Source organism: Thrips palmi, unplaced genomic scaffold, assembly GCF_012932325.1.
Source record: "Thrips palmi isolate BJ-2018 unplaced genomic scaffold, TpBJ-2018v1 HiC_scaffold_19, whole genome shotgun sequence".
NCBI classification, from domain to species: domain Eukaryota; kingdom Metazoa; phylum Arthropoda; class Insecta; order Thysanoptera; family Thripidae; genus Thrips; species Thrips palmi.
In genome coordinates, this window is record NW_023144628.1 from 3,060,029 (window position 1) to 3,075,853 (window position 15,825).

The 15,825-nt window shown below is 53.9% G+C and overlaps 2 protein-coding genes across 2 annotated transcripts; one reads left to right on the forward strand and one right to left on the reverse strand.

Moving 5' to 3' along the window:
- Nucleotides 1-4,941: 4,941 nt before the first annotated feature.
- On the forward strand, nt 4,942-9,800 carry LOC117646653. Its single transcript, XM_034387753.1, has 6 exons — nt 4,942-5,605; nt 5,684-5,830; nt 6,882-7,213; nt 7,378-7,588; nt 7,673-8,339; nt 8,434-9,800. The coding sequence occupies exons 1-6, from the start codon at nt 4,993-4,995 to the stop codon at nt 9,359-9,361; spliced, it is 2,898 nt and encodes a 965-aa protein (XP_034243644.1). The 5' UTR covers nt 4,942-4,992; the 3' UTR covers nt 9,362-9,800.
- Nucleotides 9,801-10,683: 883 nt separating this feature from the next.
- On the reverse strand, nt 10,684-15,716 carry LOC117646654 (F-box/LRR-repeat protein 4). Its single transcript, XM_034387754.1, has 12 exons — nt 15,453-15,716; nt 15,060-15,153; nt 14,770-14,965; nt 14,393-14,630; nt 14,042-14,230; nt 13,816-13,941; nt 13,609-13,733; nt 13,406-13,515; nt 13,163-13,324; nt 12,838-13,003; nt 12,553-12,741; nt 10,684-12,472 (listed from the first exon to the last, which is right to left on the reverse strand). Exons 1-12 carry the CDS (start codon nt 15,651-15,653, stop codon nt 12,313-12,315), a joined length of 1,956 nt encoding a protein of 651 aa, XP_034243645.1. The 5' UTR covers nt 15,654-15,716; the 3' UTR covers nt 10,684-12,312.
- Between the last annotated feature and the right edge of the window lie 109 nt (nt 15,717-15,825).

Here is a 15,825-nt window from a genome sequence, read left to right on the forward strand (position 1 = left end):
AAGGGGAAGGGGAGAGGGTGGGGGGCTTTACAGCGCCACCGCCGTTTGGAAATATCTCGCGACTTGATTATTGGGGTTGCGTCAGCGACTCTGTACGGCCGGCCACGCTGGTGGTGTTGTTCTTGTGCTCGCGGGGGATCCCTTCTTGCAGACCCATGAGAAAGTTTCTTTCTCCATGTGTGTGTGTGTGGGGGGGGGGGGCGCATTAGTGTGTGTGTGTGTGTGTATCAGTGTGTGGGACTGGAACGTACGCAGGCAAGGTCGCGTTAGTTTGCCACCGCGTATCGCCGCACTACAAACAAGCCAACGCCGCCGCCGTCCCGTTGGCCCGTTGGAGGCACTGCGAAGGCACTGCGAAGGCACTGTACCGCTGCACGCCACCGCGGTCGTGGCTGTTGTCCGTCTTTTGTCCTCCTTCGCGGCGCCCGCGGCCTGGCGGCCACCACAGTGGGCGGGGAGCCGCCTGGTGGGTACAGCCCCGGCGCACAGGGGAGTCTGCCGGGCTGCCTCGCAAGCGCTCTCCGGGGAGGCGGCCGCCTTGGGAATATACAGCCCCGTTGCACAGAGGAGTCCGGCGGGCTAGTCTACGTCGCAGGCGCTCCCGCTCTGGGAGTCGGGCGGGCCGGGCGGGTGCCAAGGGTTCGCGTCCGCGGCGTGCACCTTGGCCGGGCCGCGGGGCCGCTGTCGTGCGTCCGTGCCCACGGCCCCACGGCCCCACGGCCGGCCTGCCTGCTCTGCATAACCTCGCCGCCCTTCGCTGCGCCGCGGCGGCGAACCAACCGATTTACTGCGAGGCCCAATTGGCGGGCTGGTGCGGCGCGGCCCTCAATAAAATGACGAAATAAAGCCACGCAGCGAGACAAAGTGACGCGGGCGGGGCGGGCGGGACGGGTACGCAGTAAATGACGCCGCAACCCGCGGCCGCGGCCGGCAACGCGGGCAAAGCGGGCAAAGCACGCGACCGGAGCGCGGACGGCTCGAAACGCCGTCATTTGGACCGTTTATTTGGCACCGCGGCCACGACGGCGGCGGACCTGGTGTGCCGCGGCGCCGCGGCAGGGAAACTACGCGGGCTGGGCCGCGGTCCAGAAAGCACGGTGAGCGGAGAGCCGGACGGACCGGCGAGGCGAGCGACATCTTTCGACAGAACTACGTCGCGAAAGCGGCGGCCACGCGGCTACTCGCTCACTCCGGCAAATCCGCATGTGGGGGCGAGGGAGGCGGGCTGGCGGGCAGGCGGTAGCGAGCCTCGTCATTTTGGGGAAAGCACCTCCGTGACAAAGACGCGGCGACGCGGCGACGCGGCCTGCGACGGCGAAGCGGAAGACAGCGCGCTGCTTGCACCGCCGCGGTCCCGAACTCGAGTCGAAATCACGTGTGTCGTTTCGGCAGAAAAATGGAATGGAGGCAACTTGGACTGGTGTCTTCAAAATCTTGCCCATTTTGACTCCAGTGACGGAGTGTCGTCCTCGCGCACGATGTCTTCTCTGACTCACGAGGGCGGAAGCGATTTGGGAAACTCCTCGACGTCGCTCGAACTGGTCTTGTATCGCCAGCCCCCCACCGCCCCCGCACCCGAACAGGACACTGGACAGGACACACGAATCGACTAGCATTTTCTTTCCGCGGATCGGACCAGTCCCAGGCCCGCCCACATCACGCCCAGCCCAACACACGCAAGACGTGTCCTGCAGGCGACACGCTGTGTGTTCTGCGATGGAGACATTATTTCCCAAGACACGGTCCAAATGAAGCGATTAGCATAGGCAACACACGCACCCCGTCGTGGGAGGCTGCCCCTGTCACTGTGGGAGACTGAGGGAGGGATAGAGCGAGCGAGAGAGAGAGGGAGGGAGAGATGGGCAGGCTCGTTACTCATCTTCGCGTCACGAACAAGCTCGCAGCTCCGCGCCGTCGGGGCCGACGTTGCGTCGCTCTTCCGCCACACTGGCCCGGACAGGTTGTTGAGCCGGCATCGCATCGGCCGCCATCGGCCGCCATGCCAAGAGCGTCCGAGTTTGGCGTTTGAAAAGCCCGCCGCTTTATGGCCAATCGCAGAGACGTCCGTAATCTCGTTCGACGATCGACAACACGCACGCACACACACACACTCACACTCACACACGCATGCTTTATTTCCCGCGGTGGAGGCGGCATCTCATTGGCCTGCCGCCAGTTCGTCTTCGGCCCGCCGGGATGCGCGCGGCGATTTTCGTGGATCGTGGTGAGTCCGATGCGGGAATGAGGCGTCACCAGACGGCGTTTTCATTCCAGTGTCTGCTCTATTTTACAGTGGAAAGAAACCAATTTGGCCGCCCCTTGCCGCTTTTCAACCGTTGCGCGCGTTGCCGCGTCCGATCCGTCGAGTTCGCCCGTTTTCTTCCGCCGAGCCTGGCTTTCCTTTTCCCTCGGCGCTCCGGGCCGGACTTCTGTTTCCGACTGACTCGATTCGCCCCGCCCCGCCCCGCCCGGGTCGCTCGCGAACATGACGCGGCGCGCGCGCACTAAATGAAGACTCGCTTTACGGTCGATTGAGACGAAACGGACTCACTTTCCGCGCGGAAGCGGCGCCAAGCGGTGCGGGGGCGTTACGGAAGTTCGGCCCGCCGTTCTGGATGGTTAGAGTAAGTGTTTGACGGAAACCTCCCCCTCCCCCGCCCCTCCTGTCTCTCTCCGCGTCTCTCCCTCTCTCTCCCTCTCCCACTCCCACGCCCCGAGTGGAGCGCCTTCGCAAGACCCAACCGTGACCGTGGCGAACAGAGAGCGCTGTGCGGAGCAGCGGAGCACCGAGCCTCCTGGACGTCGTGGTCGACGTCGTGGTCGACGTCCTGGTCGACGTCCTGGTTGACGTCCTGGACGCGCGGACGGACAGCGATCCCCGCCGGACGCAGCCTAATCAACGCGACAAAACTGAATCGACAAGCGGGATTCGAACCCCGGTCCGGCCCGGCCCGACCCGCGCGTACAACGGGGGCACTTCCGCCAGCTCCGCCACACCAGCAGAAGCACCGACGCCACCGCACCGACACCGCCAAAGTTGAGGTGCCCTTCCTGCTTCGCCTTATACTTCGTGGCCGCGCGCCCCGCTTATGGCACGCCGTGACACTGGAGGCTGCCTTCTGCGTGACACGTGACGAGTGACACACACACACTCACACACACACACACACACAAGTGCACGCACACGCACACGTATTCCCACAGCAGGTCAGCAGGAGGCGGCCGGAGAAAGTAAAGCAGGTGGATTACTTCACCGCAGCCGGCGTGCTGCCATTTCTTTGATCTATGCTACTTCCGTCGTCGTTGTTGTTGTTCTGCTTGTTGCGGTGGTTATGCCTCATTTGTGTTCCGGCCTCACTTTTGGAACGCCGTATTAGAATCAAGATTGCGTGTTGGAAAAAAAATCTCTCTGAAGTTTCGATGAAGCTGGTGCTGTGGACACATAGGCCAGGTAGAGCGCGGTGAGCAGCGATCGTTCCGTAGCGGGACCGGGACTGCAGCACTGCGGGACGCGGATCGAACATCGAACACCCCTCCAGCCTCTCGCTGCCTCTGCCTCCGGCTGCCTCTGGCCTTCCTGAATGATGTCGCGCCGCGCCGCTGCGCCGGTCGTATGACAAACTCGGCGTGTGCGTCGCCGGCCGCGCCAGCCGCGCCAAGAGCGATCACTTTTCGAAACCGTTCCGTATATTTCACAGGACAACCGGCGGCGTCGCCGTCCCCGGCGTGTTCCACGCGTGGCGTGGCGTGGCGTGGCGTGGCCGCAGCGGGCGTGACCGCGCCACGCACGCCGTATCTCTCGCATGCCCCCGCCCCGCCCCGCCCCGCCCCGCCCCGCCCCGCCCCGCCCCGCCACGCCACGCCACACCCGCTGCACACTCGGCAGACTTGTCGCTAGGCCATAAAGTCGGAAAATAAGAAAAGTGAGTACGGCGCGCCTGTGCCAGCCCAGGCCAGCCCAGGCCAGCCCTGGCCGTGCGTGGCTGCGGCTGCCACGGAAAGGTCAGCAGGTGGGTTCCGAACGGCGGCTCGCGTCGCCCTGCCTCGCTCGCACCCCTACGGAACGCCCCATGAGTGCGACAAGGACAGCGCGACGAGCTTCGGAACCTGCCCGTCGGCGTGGCGTCGTCCCCGAGCCGAGGAAGTCCCCGAGGAAGTCCCCGAAAGTCCCCGACGCACTGGAGGATTCCGAGAGGCGTTTTCGTCTCTATGTCTCTCTGGCACCTTTACTGGGTTCAGTCAGAGAAAGACCGAGCTACGAACGACTCTCGGAGAACTCGGGATGGCCTTTTCTACCTTCCGCGGGCCGTTCGTGCAAAAACGCATCGCATTGCTTCTAATCCCCTGATGGCGGCTGGTGGGGGGAGGGGGAGGGGCCATAAGCCACGTCACAATGGCAGGTCGTTACTCGCGTGCGACAGGACGACGCGGGCGCGCGCGGGCGTGTTCCAGGAGTGCGCCGCGCACGGCCAAGAGGCCCGTCCGAGAGGCCCGCCTCGCTCATTGCGGACCGGTCACTCATAATCTGACCAGGATGGACCACTCCACTCGTCAAAGCCCCCCACGCAGCGTGACCTTTGCTGGGCTTGTGAGTGTTTGACTGTTTGCTGGCTTGTTGTTGGCCGTAGCCGGCATGCGGTGCGGCAAGGCGCGGCCCGGCAAGGTCCTGATGGGTGTGACGCCGGCCAGGTACAATGTCGTGTTGTAAGCGAACGATGGCTCGTTCGCGGGGGGGCGTTCTTTTTGTTCCGAGCGTTAACGCCTTGTGTCTGCTTGTGTTGCAGGGGCCATGCCCGATGGCCTCGCGGCCCTCGCGGCCTGGACGGCCTGATGGCCTGATGGCGCCGGTCCGGGCGGCCCCCTGCGGGCCCTGCCAGGGGCCCTGCCAAGGGCCCTGCCCCTGCGGGGGCGGCGTCTCGACCGCGGGCCGCGCGCCCCACAGCTCCACAACGCGGACGCCGGCCCGGTGCACGCAGTGCACGCAGTGACGCCATGAAGGGCAGCGTCGCGGTGCGACACCTGGGCCAAGGCGGCCTCCAAGGCCTCGGCCACCACCACCACGACAGCCACCACCACTTCCCGGCCACCCCGATGGCCGTGGACAGCCTGCACCACCACCACGCCAACAACCACAACAGCCACCAGCACATGGCGCGCGTCAAGGCGGGCGTCGCGGCCAGGACGTCGTCGTCCTCGTTCGCGTCCTCGTCGTCGTCGGGCGGCGCTGCTGCGGACACGCGCCACACGGCGTCGTCGACGACCTCGTCCTCCGGCGGCGGCACCAGGCAGACGTCGTCAGAGCGGCTCGCGACGCCCGCCGTGTCCGAGAGGCTGACGCCGCGCCGCTTCCTGGACAAGTACTCCCTGCCCAGGGTGGTCCGCGTGGTGGCGGACGGCGGGCGCGCCAAGCAGCCCATGAGCGGGCCGCTGGCGCAGCCCCTGCTGCTGTACAGGCACTACACCAGCTGCAAGGTGCTGGCGCGCAGCCTGCGCCGCCCGGGGGACAAGGCGGCCAACAAGGCGGCCAAGCACTCGCGGGACGACAAGCACGCCCAGCACGAGCCCAGCACGGGCCCGCCGCTCGTCATCCCGGACTCCTACCAGGGTGAGTGGCGCTTCGTAGTACCTCTCATCATTCATCTTCAAAAACAAAATTAACCATGGTCTGTTTAATTTTGTCCAGGTTGGTTTTCGCTCGTCCGCGAGCGAAGTCTTCAAACCCGAGCCAAGTTGTACTCGTCCATCCAACAGCTGGTGAACGCGCGCGTCGCCGTGTTCCTGAGCAAGGGCTCGCTCACCGGCTTCAAGCTGGCCCATGCGCCGTCACCTGGTGAGTCTGAGTTCCCTCTCTCGCGCTCGTGCCTTAAAGTGCCAAACAGACAGAGTCCGAAAAGACCCTCGGGATCATAGTCTCCCCTGTGCTTGCGTGCCCCCCGCGACCTGCGTCGGCGGAGCGAGGCGACGCACATTTTCACACGTCAATGCGGCTTTTACTACCCGGTCGGACGGCGGACGTTGTGCAACGGTACTGACCGTTCCCGGTCCGTTGCTGTTTTTCCGCGACAGCTCGCAACAAAAGTCAAGCTCGGCATTACTATTGGCAACGCCCGGACACATCTGCATTCTACTCCCCCTCCCCCCGTTCCCGTCCGAGGAGCGCGGACCGTCGCGGACCCCGCGGCCGCGGGCGTTAGGAGGAGCCGAGCGACGTGTGGCCGTTGGGCCCGTCGGGCCGTCGGGCCGTCGCCGAGCCACGTCCAACTAAATCCTTCTCCAAACGACCGCTGCCATTTTTCCGGCCCTGCCAAGTCTCACACGCGCTGCGCGGCGCGGTCTTTTGTGCGGTGCTGCAAGTTGGCGGCCGTCACGTCCACGTCGGCGTGCCGCGCGCCGCGCGCCTCGGACTGTAAAGCCGTCGCGCCGTGACGCGGCCGTCGGCTCGACGCACTTCTTGTGCTGCAGCGACTCCAGTCACTCGGCTAAGTGAGGGGCGCGGAGGGGGAAAGAAATTGATTAGAAAGAAGCGCGCTTTGTGGCTCCTGATAGCGAAAGGCTGATCAGGCGGTGCTACTTATTAACGTACGGAGAGGGGGGAAAGGGGGGGGTGGAGAAGGAAGAGGAGGGGGTAGATGGTATCAGACTGGGTTACGGTACGGCACGGCGCGGACACCGCAAGGGTCCGGCCTAGCCAGGGCCTAGCCAGGACCTAGCATGCGGTACATTCCGTTACAAAACCTTCAATGACGCCCGAGCGTCATGTGCTGCCGTAAGCACGACTAGCGGGGTTGGCGGCAACGTCCAATCAAGATTTCACTCATATTCTTTTCCCGCATTTGCCACTAAAGTGTACGAGCCCTCTAGCGCTTGCTGTCTTTCCACAGGCGTCGACGGCGACATGGCGGGCCTGGGGCTGTCCGGCAGGCGTCTGCAGTACGCCCGCAGCACCGTCCGCGGCGGCCAGGTGCTCAGGCTGCTGGCCGTCTTCGAGGACAACGAGAGCGGCAACGCGTCGGCGCGCTCCCGACGGGGCCCGGGTGGCTCCGGCGGCCTGGGGCTCGGGGGCCTCGGCGTGCTCGGTCCGCGAGGGGCCGGCTCGGGGTCCGGGCTGGGCTCCGGGCTGGGCTCCGGGCTGGGCAGGGCACTGCCGGCACCCCTCGGCAGGATGGGCAGCGCGCCCACGCAGTACGCGCAGTGCCTCACCGCCAGGAACGAGGTGAGTCCACAGAGGCGGATCCAGAGGCCGCCTTTCAGGGGGCAAAGTAGCACCTTTTGCCTGCATGCAGAGGCGAAGTATGCCTTGGGGACGGCAAAGAGTTCTTTGCCCCGCTCCCTGCATGGGCGAGGGCGTTCACGACGACGTGCCTGCCTGCCTTGCAGTCCGTGTTCGTGCCCGTCTCCGCCACGGGGTCGTTCTACGCCGTGGCCACGGAGGACTCCGCGGAGAGGGACGCTGACGGTGACGTGGACGACGACCTGTCCCGGGTGTACCAGTTACCACAACTGCTGCGGCTCACGGCCGAGCCCCTCCCCGTCAAGGTGCAGCTCGTGTGCGGCCCCATCCAGAGCCCGCTGCCGACCGGATTCACAGGTACGCGTCACGCGGTGCGCCTGCGCCAGCAAGGGGTGTCATTCGATGGCTTCGTCGATCTGTCTAACCGTGTGCTCTCTTCAGGGCTGCTGCTGTTGGAGGACTTGCAGCAGGAGGACGTGATCCTGGCCTGCACGATACCGCGGTCCTGGGCACTGCCGTGCGCCGCCCCCACCACCCCCACCCCCTCGACACCCACCCCAGGCAGCGATACCCCCGCAGCCAGCCCCCCGCCCCCGGCCACCGCCACCAACACCACCTCCACCACCACCTCCTCGTCGTCGTCGGCATCCTCGACGACCCCCGAGGAGGGCGACAGCAGCAGCAAGCCCGTCTTCCTGGAGATGGACGCCGACTCCAAGTTCCTGCTGACGCGTCCGCTGGCGAGCCGCGAGGCGGAGGCGCGGTTCTTCAAGACGCCGCTGCTGCGAAGAGTGCTGTCGCACTGCCGGGAGCGCGCCGATCTGTGGTCCAGCCAGATCAAGGTGACGCACCACGTGTTCCCCTTCCCCGACGTGCCCAGCAGCAGCCCCGCGCCGCCCGCCCCCGCCACCCCCAGGGCGCCACCAGCCCCCGCTTCGAGCGCCCCCGGTGGAAGCACCAGGTCGCCATCGGAGCAAGGGTCGTCCGGGCGCGCCATCCAGGGCCTGTTCCGCGTGGGCGGCGCGGCGAAAGACCGCGATTCGTCCGCACTGGGTGGCAGGGCGTCGTCGCTGTCCTCGGGCGGCACCAAAAAGTCGCAGTCGTTCAGGTGAGTGTGCCATGCGTTACCTTGGCCATGCCCCGTCCTCGGCCGCGACGATGAGGAAAGGAGTTGCTTACACTGTACCGTTCGTTTCCCGCAGGTACGCCTCGCCCTCGCAGGCTGCTCTGGGTGCGGCTGGAAGCAAGCCTCCCTCAGGCACCACCCCGACCGCCGCGACGCCGTCCACGCCAACGACACCGTCGACTCGGGGCACGCACCGCGGCACGCACCAACTCCTGCAGCAACTGCAGAGCCTGCCGGGCCTCAAGAACCTCCTCCGCCGCACCAGCAGCGTGTCGCCGTCGGCGTCCTCGCAGCCGCCAGACGTGCCGCTGTCCGTCGTCTTCCCGGAGCTGTTCGGCTTGCCGGCACCCGCGGCCGCTGCGGAGGACGCCGCGGTCGGTGGTGGGCCCAGTGGGCAGGACTGCGGAGCCGCCAAGCACGGCAGCAGCCACGGTAGTAGCCACGGCAGCAGCATGGGGGGCGCGAGGGTGAGCGCGCAGACGGCACCCCAGCAGCAGCTGTGCTTCTACGCCGACGAGCTGCCGTACGGACGCGTGGCCGACGCGCTGCCCGTCCCCGCCAACCAGCCCGCCGCCAAGCTGCCCCCGCGGCCTCGCGTGGGGAGGACTGTCGCAGTGCGCGGCCACAACCCACGGAGCCGCGCTTTGTACGACGAGGCCGAGGAGGGCGACGAGGAGGACGAGGACGAGGATGACGCGGAGGAGGAGGACCACCGGAACCGCCACCAGCGGCACAGCCACGACGACGACGAAGAGAACATATATGCCGAGATATGCGAGTGTCCGCGTCGGGGCCGCGGTCGCGCGCAGGGTGTCGTGGTGTCCGGTGCCAGGGTCATCCTGACGACGGCCTGCTCGGAGGAGCGGCGCGGCTACTACACGTTCGCGTCGGCCACCAGTAAGGACCAGTACTACACGGGTGGCAGTGACGGCACCTTCTCGGGGACCATGTCCTCGTCAAACCCTTCGAACCCGGAAGAGGACCTGTACGACAACGTGTGCTGACCAAAGGCCTAGTTGTGGAAGCCGAAGCTGAGCGACGGGAGTCAAGGCACACTTCTTTGGGGTCAGCGACTGATTAGTACCCTCTAGGCACGGTAAAATTTATGCTGTTGTTTTTCTTCACACTAGTTCTAAAAATTTCTTGTTCAGCAGCCACTTTAGAACATGTGACAAAAAAATAAGCCTTTTAAGTGTGTTCTTCATGTTGCCCTGGATGGATGGAAATGCCATCAACGTTGCTTGAAATTGAAGACCTTTTGAGCATTCTTTTCGTATGGTTCTAATTTTCCAATATGTGATTGATTTCTCAAGAAATCCTGTGAATATGTTTGTGAAAGCATTTAATGTTGTACTACGGTTGTTCACTAAATGAAACCAAGTTTTTTTTACCATATTTGTAAATAGGTATTACTGTATAAATAAAAACAAAAACAATCTTGTACATTGTTTGAAATTTTATTGAACATATTGACACTTCTATGAATCAAAGAACAGAAATCAATATGCAAATGCAAAACTAACAGTACGGGTTTCTTATGAATGGCTTTAAAATTGCAACACGAGTACTTGAAACTGAACTAATAAGACTGATGATATGATTAACATATCAGCAGAGACTACAATTTCACTATCTCATAAAATAATCTTTCAAATTACAACAAAAAAAAATTATAAAAAATAACATAACTGGGATTGCAGGGAAAGTTCACAACCTACTCCTCTTTTCTACATGATACTCCATGATTAAGATAAGAGATAAAAATCGAACTTAAAACTATTATAACTTTCCTGAATTACAAAGCAATTCAAGTTTTCTATTGTTTTTGTTTTTTACAGTTATTGAAACTAGCAAAATTGAGAGTAATGAATGAGGTGATTTAAAATTGAAACACATGGACTGAATGATGATAAACATGAGCAGCAGCTTCCATCAAGAACAAGAAATATCAGTTAGAAATGAAAAGTGCCAATAATGAAGTCTTACAGAGATGTAAACCAACACACTTTTCTAAAAACAACAGTGTTATGAATTGCTTCATGAACAATGACAAACTCATAAATTATTGCATATTTTACTTGAAAATATTGTCTGACAGGAACTTACTCACTGGCAGTCATCACAACTCGAATCCATAAGAATAATTGAGAAAAATAGACATGCAAAAAGTCATTTGAATGAGACATTCTGTAAGGCAAAAGCCTTTATAGGAACAACGACAAAGTACATACACAACTACAAAAATGAGCTACAAAAGAGGACAACTACGACAGCACATTATTGTCGACTTATACTAATGAAATTTTGGATAAATAGTAATAAATATTAGGGTGAACTATGAACGATACGATAAATGAATACAGTAAAGAGACATTCAAAATGAAATAAAAATGAAATTTGAATGATTTTTTTGGAAATTTTGGGATCATGTCAGAGTCAGCACAAATCAATTAGCATACTGATATGCTCTAAATTGCAAGCATAGAAGCCCTCTTTGAGATCAAAGTCACAGACTCTATATAAGATCATTGGAATCTGCACATTCTGCAAAATCACTTCTAAAGCGACAACATAGGTTGGCACTTATGCGAAATAAACAGAAAGATTTTCTTTCAGTCTTTGCCAAATAAATTCATGCAGTTTGAGGGGAAGTGAGCAAATTCATGGAAATAATTAATTGGTCACTTATAGAAGAGCATACAAGCCCTCTAGTTGTTCAAACAGGGCAGATGTCAGACTTACAATTACATTGTACACACAAACTTGCACTGCAACAGCCAATCTTAACATGGAATGTATTGTTATTTTTCACAGATAAAACTTACACACATTACTGTTTTTCTTACCCAGTTCATGAATCCAACATTTTCAGAACAAAGAAAAATCACAAAACTACAGCAGACTGACTTGAAAAGGGTTAGCCTGAAATGCACTTATTTTTATTTTTTTAAGGGGAATCATCAGCAAGACAATAATGCAAGTACTAGACAATAAAGTAGAATAACCACCAATCAAATTCCATCACACTGTTGGAAATCACCAAGCATTTTTCTATCATATGACAACATATAACAAAATTCCTTGAAGGTATAATATTATTATGCAATATAATTTAAAGATACTAAATTGAAAGAGATACCTTTGACACAGAAACAAACGAGTGGCTTGATGATGTGGACTACACATCCGTTGGTACACACCACTACCTTCACAAGTGAAATGCTGTTGTATACTGCCATACCACCACCATTGTGACAAGCTTAGGGACGGCAGGTCAACGTCGATATATTGAGTACAATAAAATTGTACAAAACATAATAAATAAAGTGGAGGATAAAACTTTTTTTTCTACATTTGAGACTATTACATGTAAAGGCATGTAGCCGACACATTTCATCATCAAAAACCTCACATAACAAAAACCAATAAAGTTCCTAATAGGTATTTTAAACCCATTTACACACACAGAAAAGGGGACTAGAATCATTAGAACATGAACACAAAATTATTATCTACAAATACAGGAAAATAAGATGTTTATATTTATATATATTTGCTATATAATAGGGGCTCAAAATAAATATGAAGATTTCTTAAGGAGTACGGACCTTTTCTACCTTTGGCAATAGGGATGGATCACCGAGTTTAAATATAAATTACAAAATGATGATAATAGTTCAGACATAAGACATCAAATAGCCTTCCAATAGCATCGATTTACAGTTCAACTTTGATCTTGAACTGACAAGAATATGTGATGTATCTATGTCTATTCAGACTTCACTTGCAGGGTCAAAGCCCCTAGTCCAAAATCAAGTGCAAACTGCAAACGCACAGTGTGTATTGATGATACAAAAATGTCTCTGAAACCTTCAACAGACAGGTAGCAGACATAAAGTTTCCCTCAAAAAATACTGGAAAGCTGAAACAGGAATCTGATAACTATGCCTCAGAACTAACATTGATTAACACCACGGTATTTTGCTTCTGATTGATAGCTCTGTTTGATGTTTACTCCTGGGTATTGCCGTCTCCAGGAATCACAGTGAGTCTCTGAAATGTTGTCACAGAAGCTCACATCTACAAGTCTCAAATGACGACTGTCCCGCAAAAGCCTAGGGCAAAAACAAAAAAGAAATCATGAAACAGGCAACAGAAAAGAAAAATGAGATCCGGAACTGGCGTTAATAAATACCTAGACACAATCTCGGGGGTCACGCTGCTTCCAAGTACATCAACTTGCTCTAACAATGGGCAGTTTTTCAGAAAAGGTTCTAGATGGTAGTCCACAAGGCATCGCATAGATGCCAAGAATATCTTTTTCAGTCTAGGGCAACCATAGGCTATACTGTTGAGGCTCAACCCTGGAGTGCTCAGGCTCAAGCTGCAAGTGAAAAGGGAAAGCAGTAGATGTCAAAAGTGTTTTTTAAGCTTAAAATGTATATGTATTATTTGTATTTGGTATCTTAAAAATACTTACCACCACCCAAGGTCAACTTCCTCAAGTTTTGAACACTTTCCTAAAGCATTAACACCAACAGAAGTCAAAGTGTAAGATTTCCACAAGTCCAAGGATACCAAGTCAGGATTATATTTGCTAAGAGTCAACACAACTTCATCCATAGAAGATATGTGCATGCAGGAACCTGGATGGTGGTAGGAATAAGACAATCGGTACATATTAATTTCAGTCTATAAAGAAATGGAGTAAAAACACTAATTTTGTGAAGCCATTACAGACTTTTTACTTATTCAGAAATAAAATACAAGAAATTATTAATTGCAGCTCAGTGTTGCAAACTCACCAAGATTCAAGTGTTTCAGCTGGGGGGATGCTTTGAGAATTGCTACGAGAGGTTCTTTAGTGACTGAGGTCCGATAAAAGTCAAGCCTTTCAAGTCCAGGAAGAGCAGTTAATGAGAAGAAGCCCCTGCTGGTTACTTTGGTATTATTCTGAAGGGTTAGCTCTGAAAAATGAGAGTAAAAATGAATAAAATTTGGTTGCTAGAATGCATGGCAACAGCTAGAAGAACTGAAGTCTGACATACCTTGAAGTTTTGGACAAATTGATGCAATTCTTTCAAGACTAAAGTCATTTACAAATTGACAGCTGTTCAAACGCAAGTGAGTAAGGTTTCTCCCACAACAGCCCAAAAAGCTGCAAAAAATTGAAGGCAAGCAAAAACCAGATTTAAATATGGCAACTTTATGGCAAGTTTAATTGAAAAATTAAAACCCATTAATTACTTACTCAACAAATTCTTCAGGACAAATGTCTCTATAGTTTCCACACCATGACATGTCAAGCCTCTGAATGTACAAGAGGCGGGGTAGCAAACAATTCAAACTTTTAGGGTTCACACAATGCCAAAATTGCTAGAAAAGAAGGAAAATAATAGGTAAAGAGAAAACCTTATCTTTACAACTTTCATAATGATTGCTTAATCTTGATTCTTACCCGCAAACCAAGTTCAATGTACAAATGAGGATCCTGTGCCAGTCCTCGGAAGTGTCGATTAACTTGAGAACAACGGCACAAGTCTTTGAGGTCTAGGTAGCTGAGGATGTGGAGAATACTTTCATCCTGGAAATGGTAGTCAGGTTTTATGTTAAATAATGATTCAGACAACACTCAATCCTATAGAAGACCAACAAAAAAATTGCAGGTACAAGAAAAATCTTACCGGCAAGCAACTGAAAGCTCCACTGTTGGCACTTTGAGACGTTGGCTGGTCAGGTTGGGGAGACAAAGAAGATGATGAGGCAGGTAAAGCAGTGCGGGAAGGGTTAGCCTTTTGCATATCTTCAATTTGCTTTAAGAGATTAGGAAATTCATGGTCCAGAAATGTTGAGATAGAAGTTGGGATGTCAACCTGAAACCAAAAACTTCTGATTAAAACTTGAAAACAAAAAGTATTTAGATTTATTTATTTAGCCCAAAACAAGCAAGCCCAGCAGAGGTACGAACATTATTTACTCTACGAGTTCCCTCAAAGAATAACACTAACACATAAACATAACATAATTGAGCATACCTGTGGTGATAATTGGTGAATATTGAGCTCCTGAATTCTGTTAGTGATGTCACCAACGTTCACTAGACCCACACAATTAGCTGAACTTCCATTTCTCCTTCTCACAACATTGTTTTGCAAAGTATGGCATGTTCCCAAACTGTTTTCTGGAAAGGGCTTGCAAGTACCCACCAAGCACACGGCATCCAGCTCTGTATAATACTCAAGGTTTGAGTGATCAAACTCTAGACGAAGCAAACTGCAAAAAGAAACCAGAAACAATGATTGTGAAGAAGATATTTGGTATACATGTATGGCACGAGTTTGATTGAATAAAAAAATGCCATTCCACTGAAAAAAAAAAAAAAAAAGGAAAATTACAATAACTTGAGACTTACTTTGTGGGGAACTGAATGGTTCGAAGAGGCGGAGAAAATATTCGGGACATGGGCCTTGTCGTCTGTGCTGCACCTTCCCATAGGAGTGCCCATTTACCCTGAACACTTCGAGCCCAAACTCGTACAAGGGCTCCTGGGTTATAAATTTCATACACATTAACTTGGAAAGGATAGACAGCTTGTTCAAAGATGACATCTGGGGAAAGGAAATAGGCAGTTTTGATGAATGAGAACCAGTAACTTATCACGGTAATGCAACTGAGACGTCATCAATCGAGCAAATAACTTACCAATAAAATCTTGACTCACAATAGAACCTAGGTTTTGAGGCATGAATTCTCGTCTTCCTGAAGGGGCCTCTTTCCACCAACGTCCATAGGTACGCTAAAAGAGTAGAAGAGAGGATAGATTAGACACCAGCAAAGCTGGGGACAGCAATCAACACGTTCTGAGTAATGAAATGAGTGATGGGTCATCGTTGGTAAGTATGCAAATTTGGGCAAGAGCAACATCATTCATTCATCATTCACTCATCATTTATTACGCTCAGAAATCAGAGATACAATGCTCTGTGAATATAGAAACAATTTCACATAAACCGTAGAATTTAGGAAAAGTGGACAGCAATCTAGGTTTCTCAGACCAATAAAAAAATGAAAAAATGCTGACCCACATGAACATACCATAACAAATGCCTGGGGGTAGTCTCCGTAGTCAGGGTACTTGCTTGGCTTCCCAGCTAAATTATAGGCAGTGTAAGATATGCTAATATCACTCCCATACTGAGAACTAAAATCACGAATGTCGGAGACGAACTGTTCAATGAAAACAACTTCATTATCTTCTTTAGTTATTGTGTCGATCAATGCTAAAACGTCCACCATCTTGAATGTTTTGACAGTCTGTCGTCGTCAAAGGACGATGTTGTTTGTTGCTGTTGGCTAGACTGCTGCTGAACAAAAAAGGTTTTGGTAAAACGGTAAAACCCGTTAAACATCAAAGTATTGAGATAGTAACGAATCTTCGATTACATTGACGTGTAAGTATGACTTCATC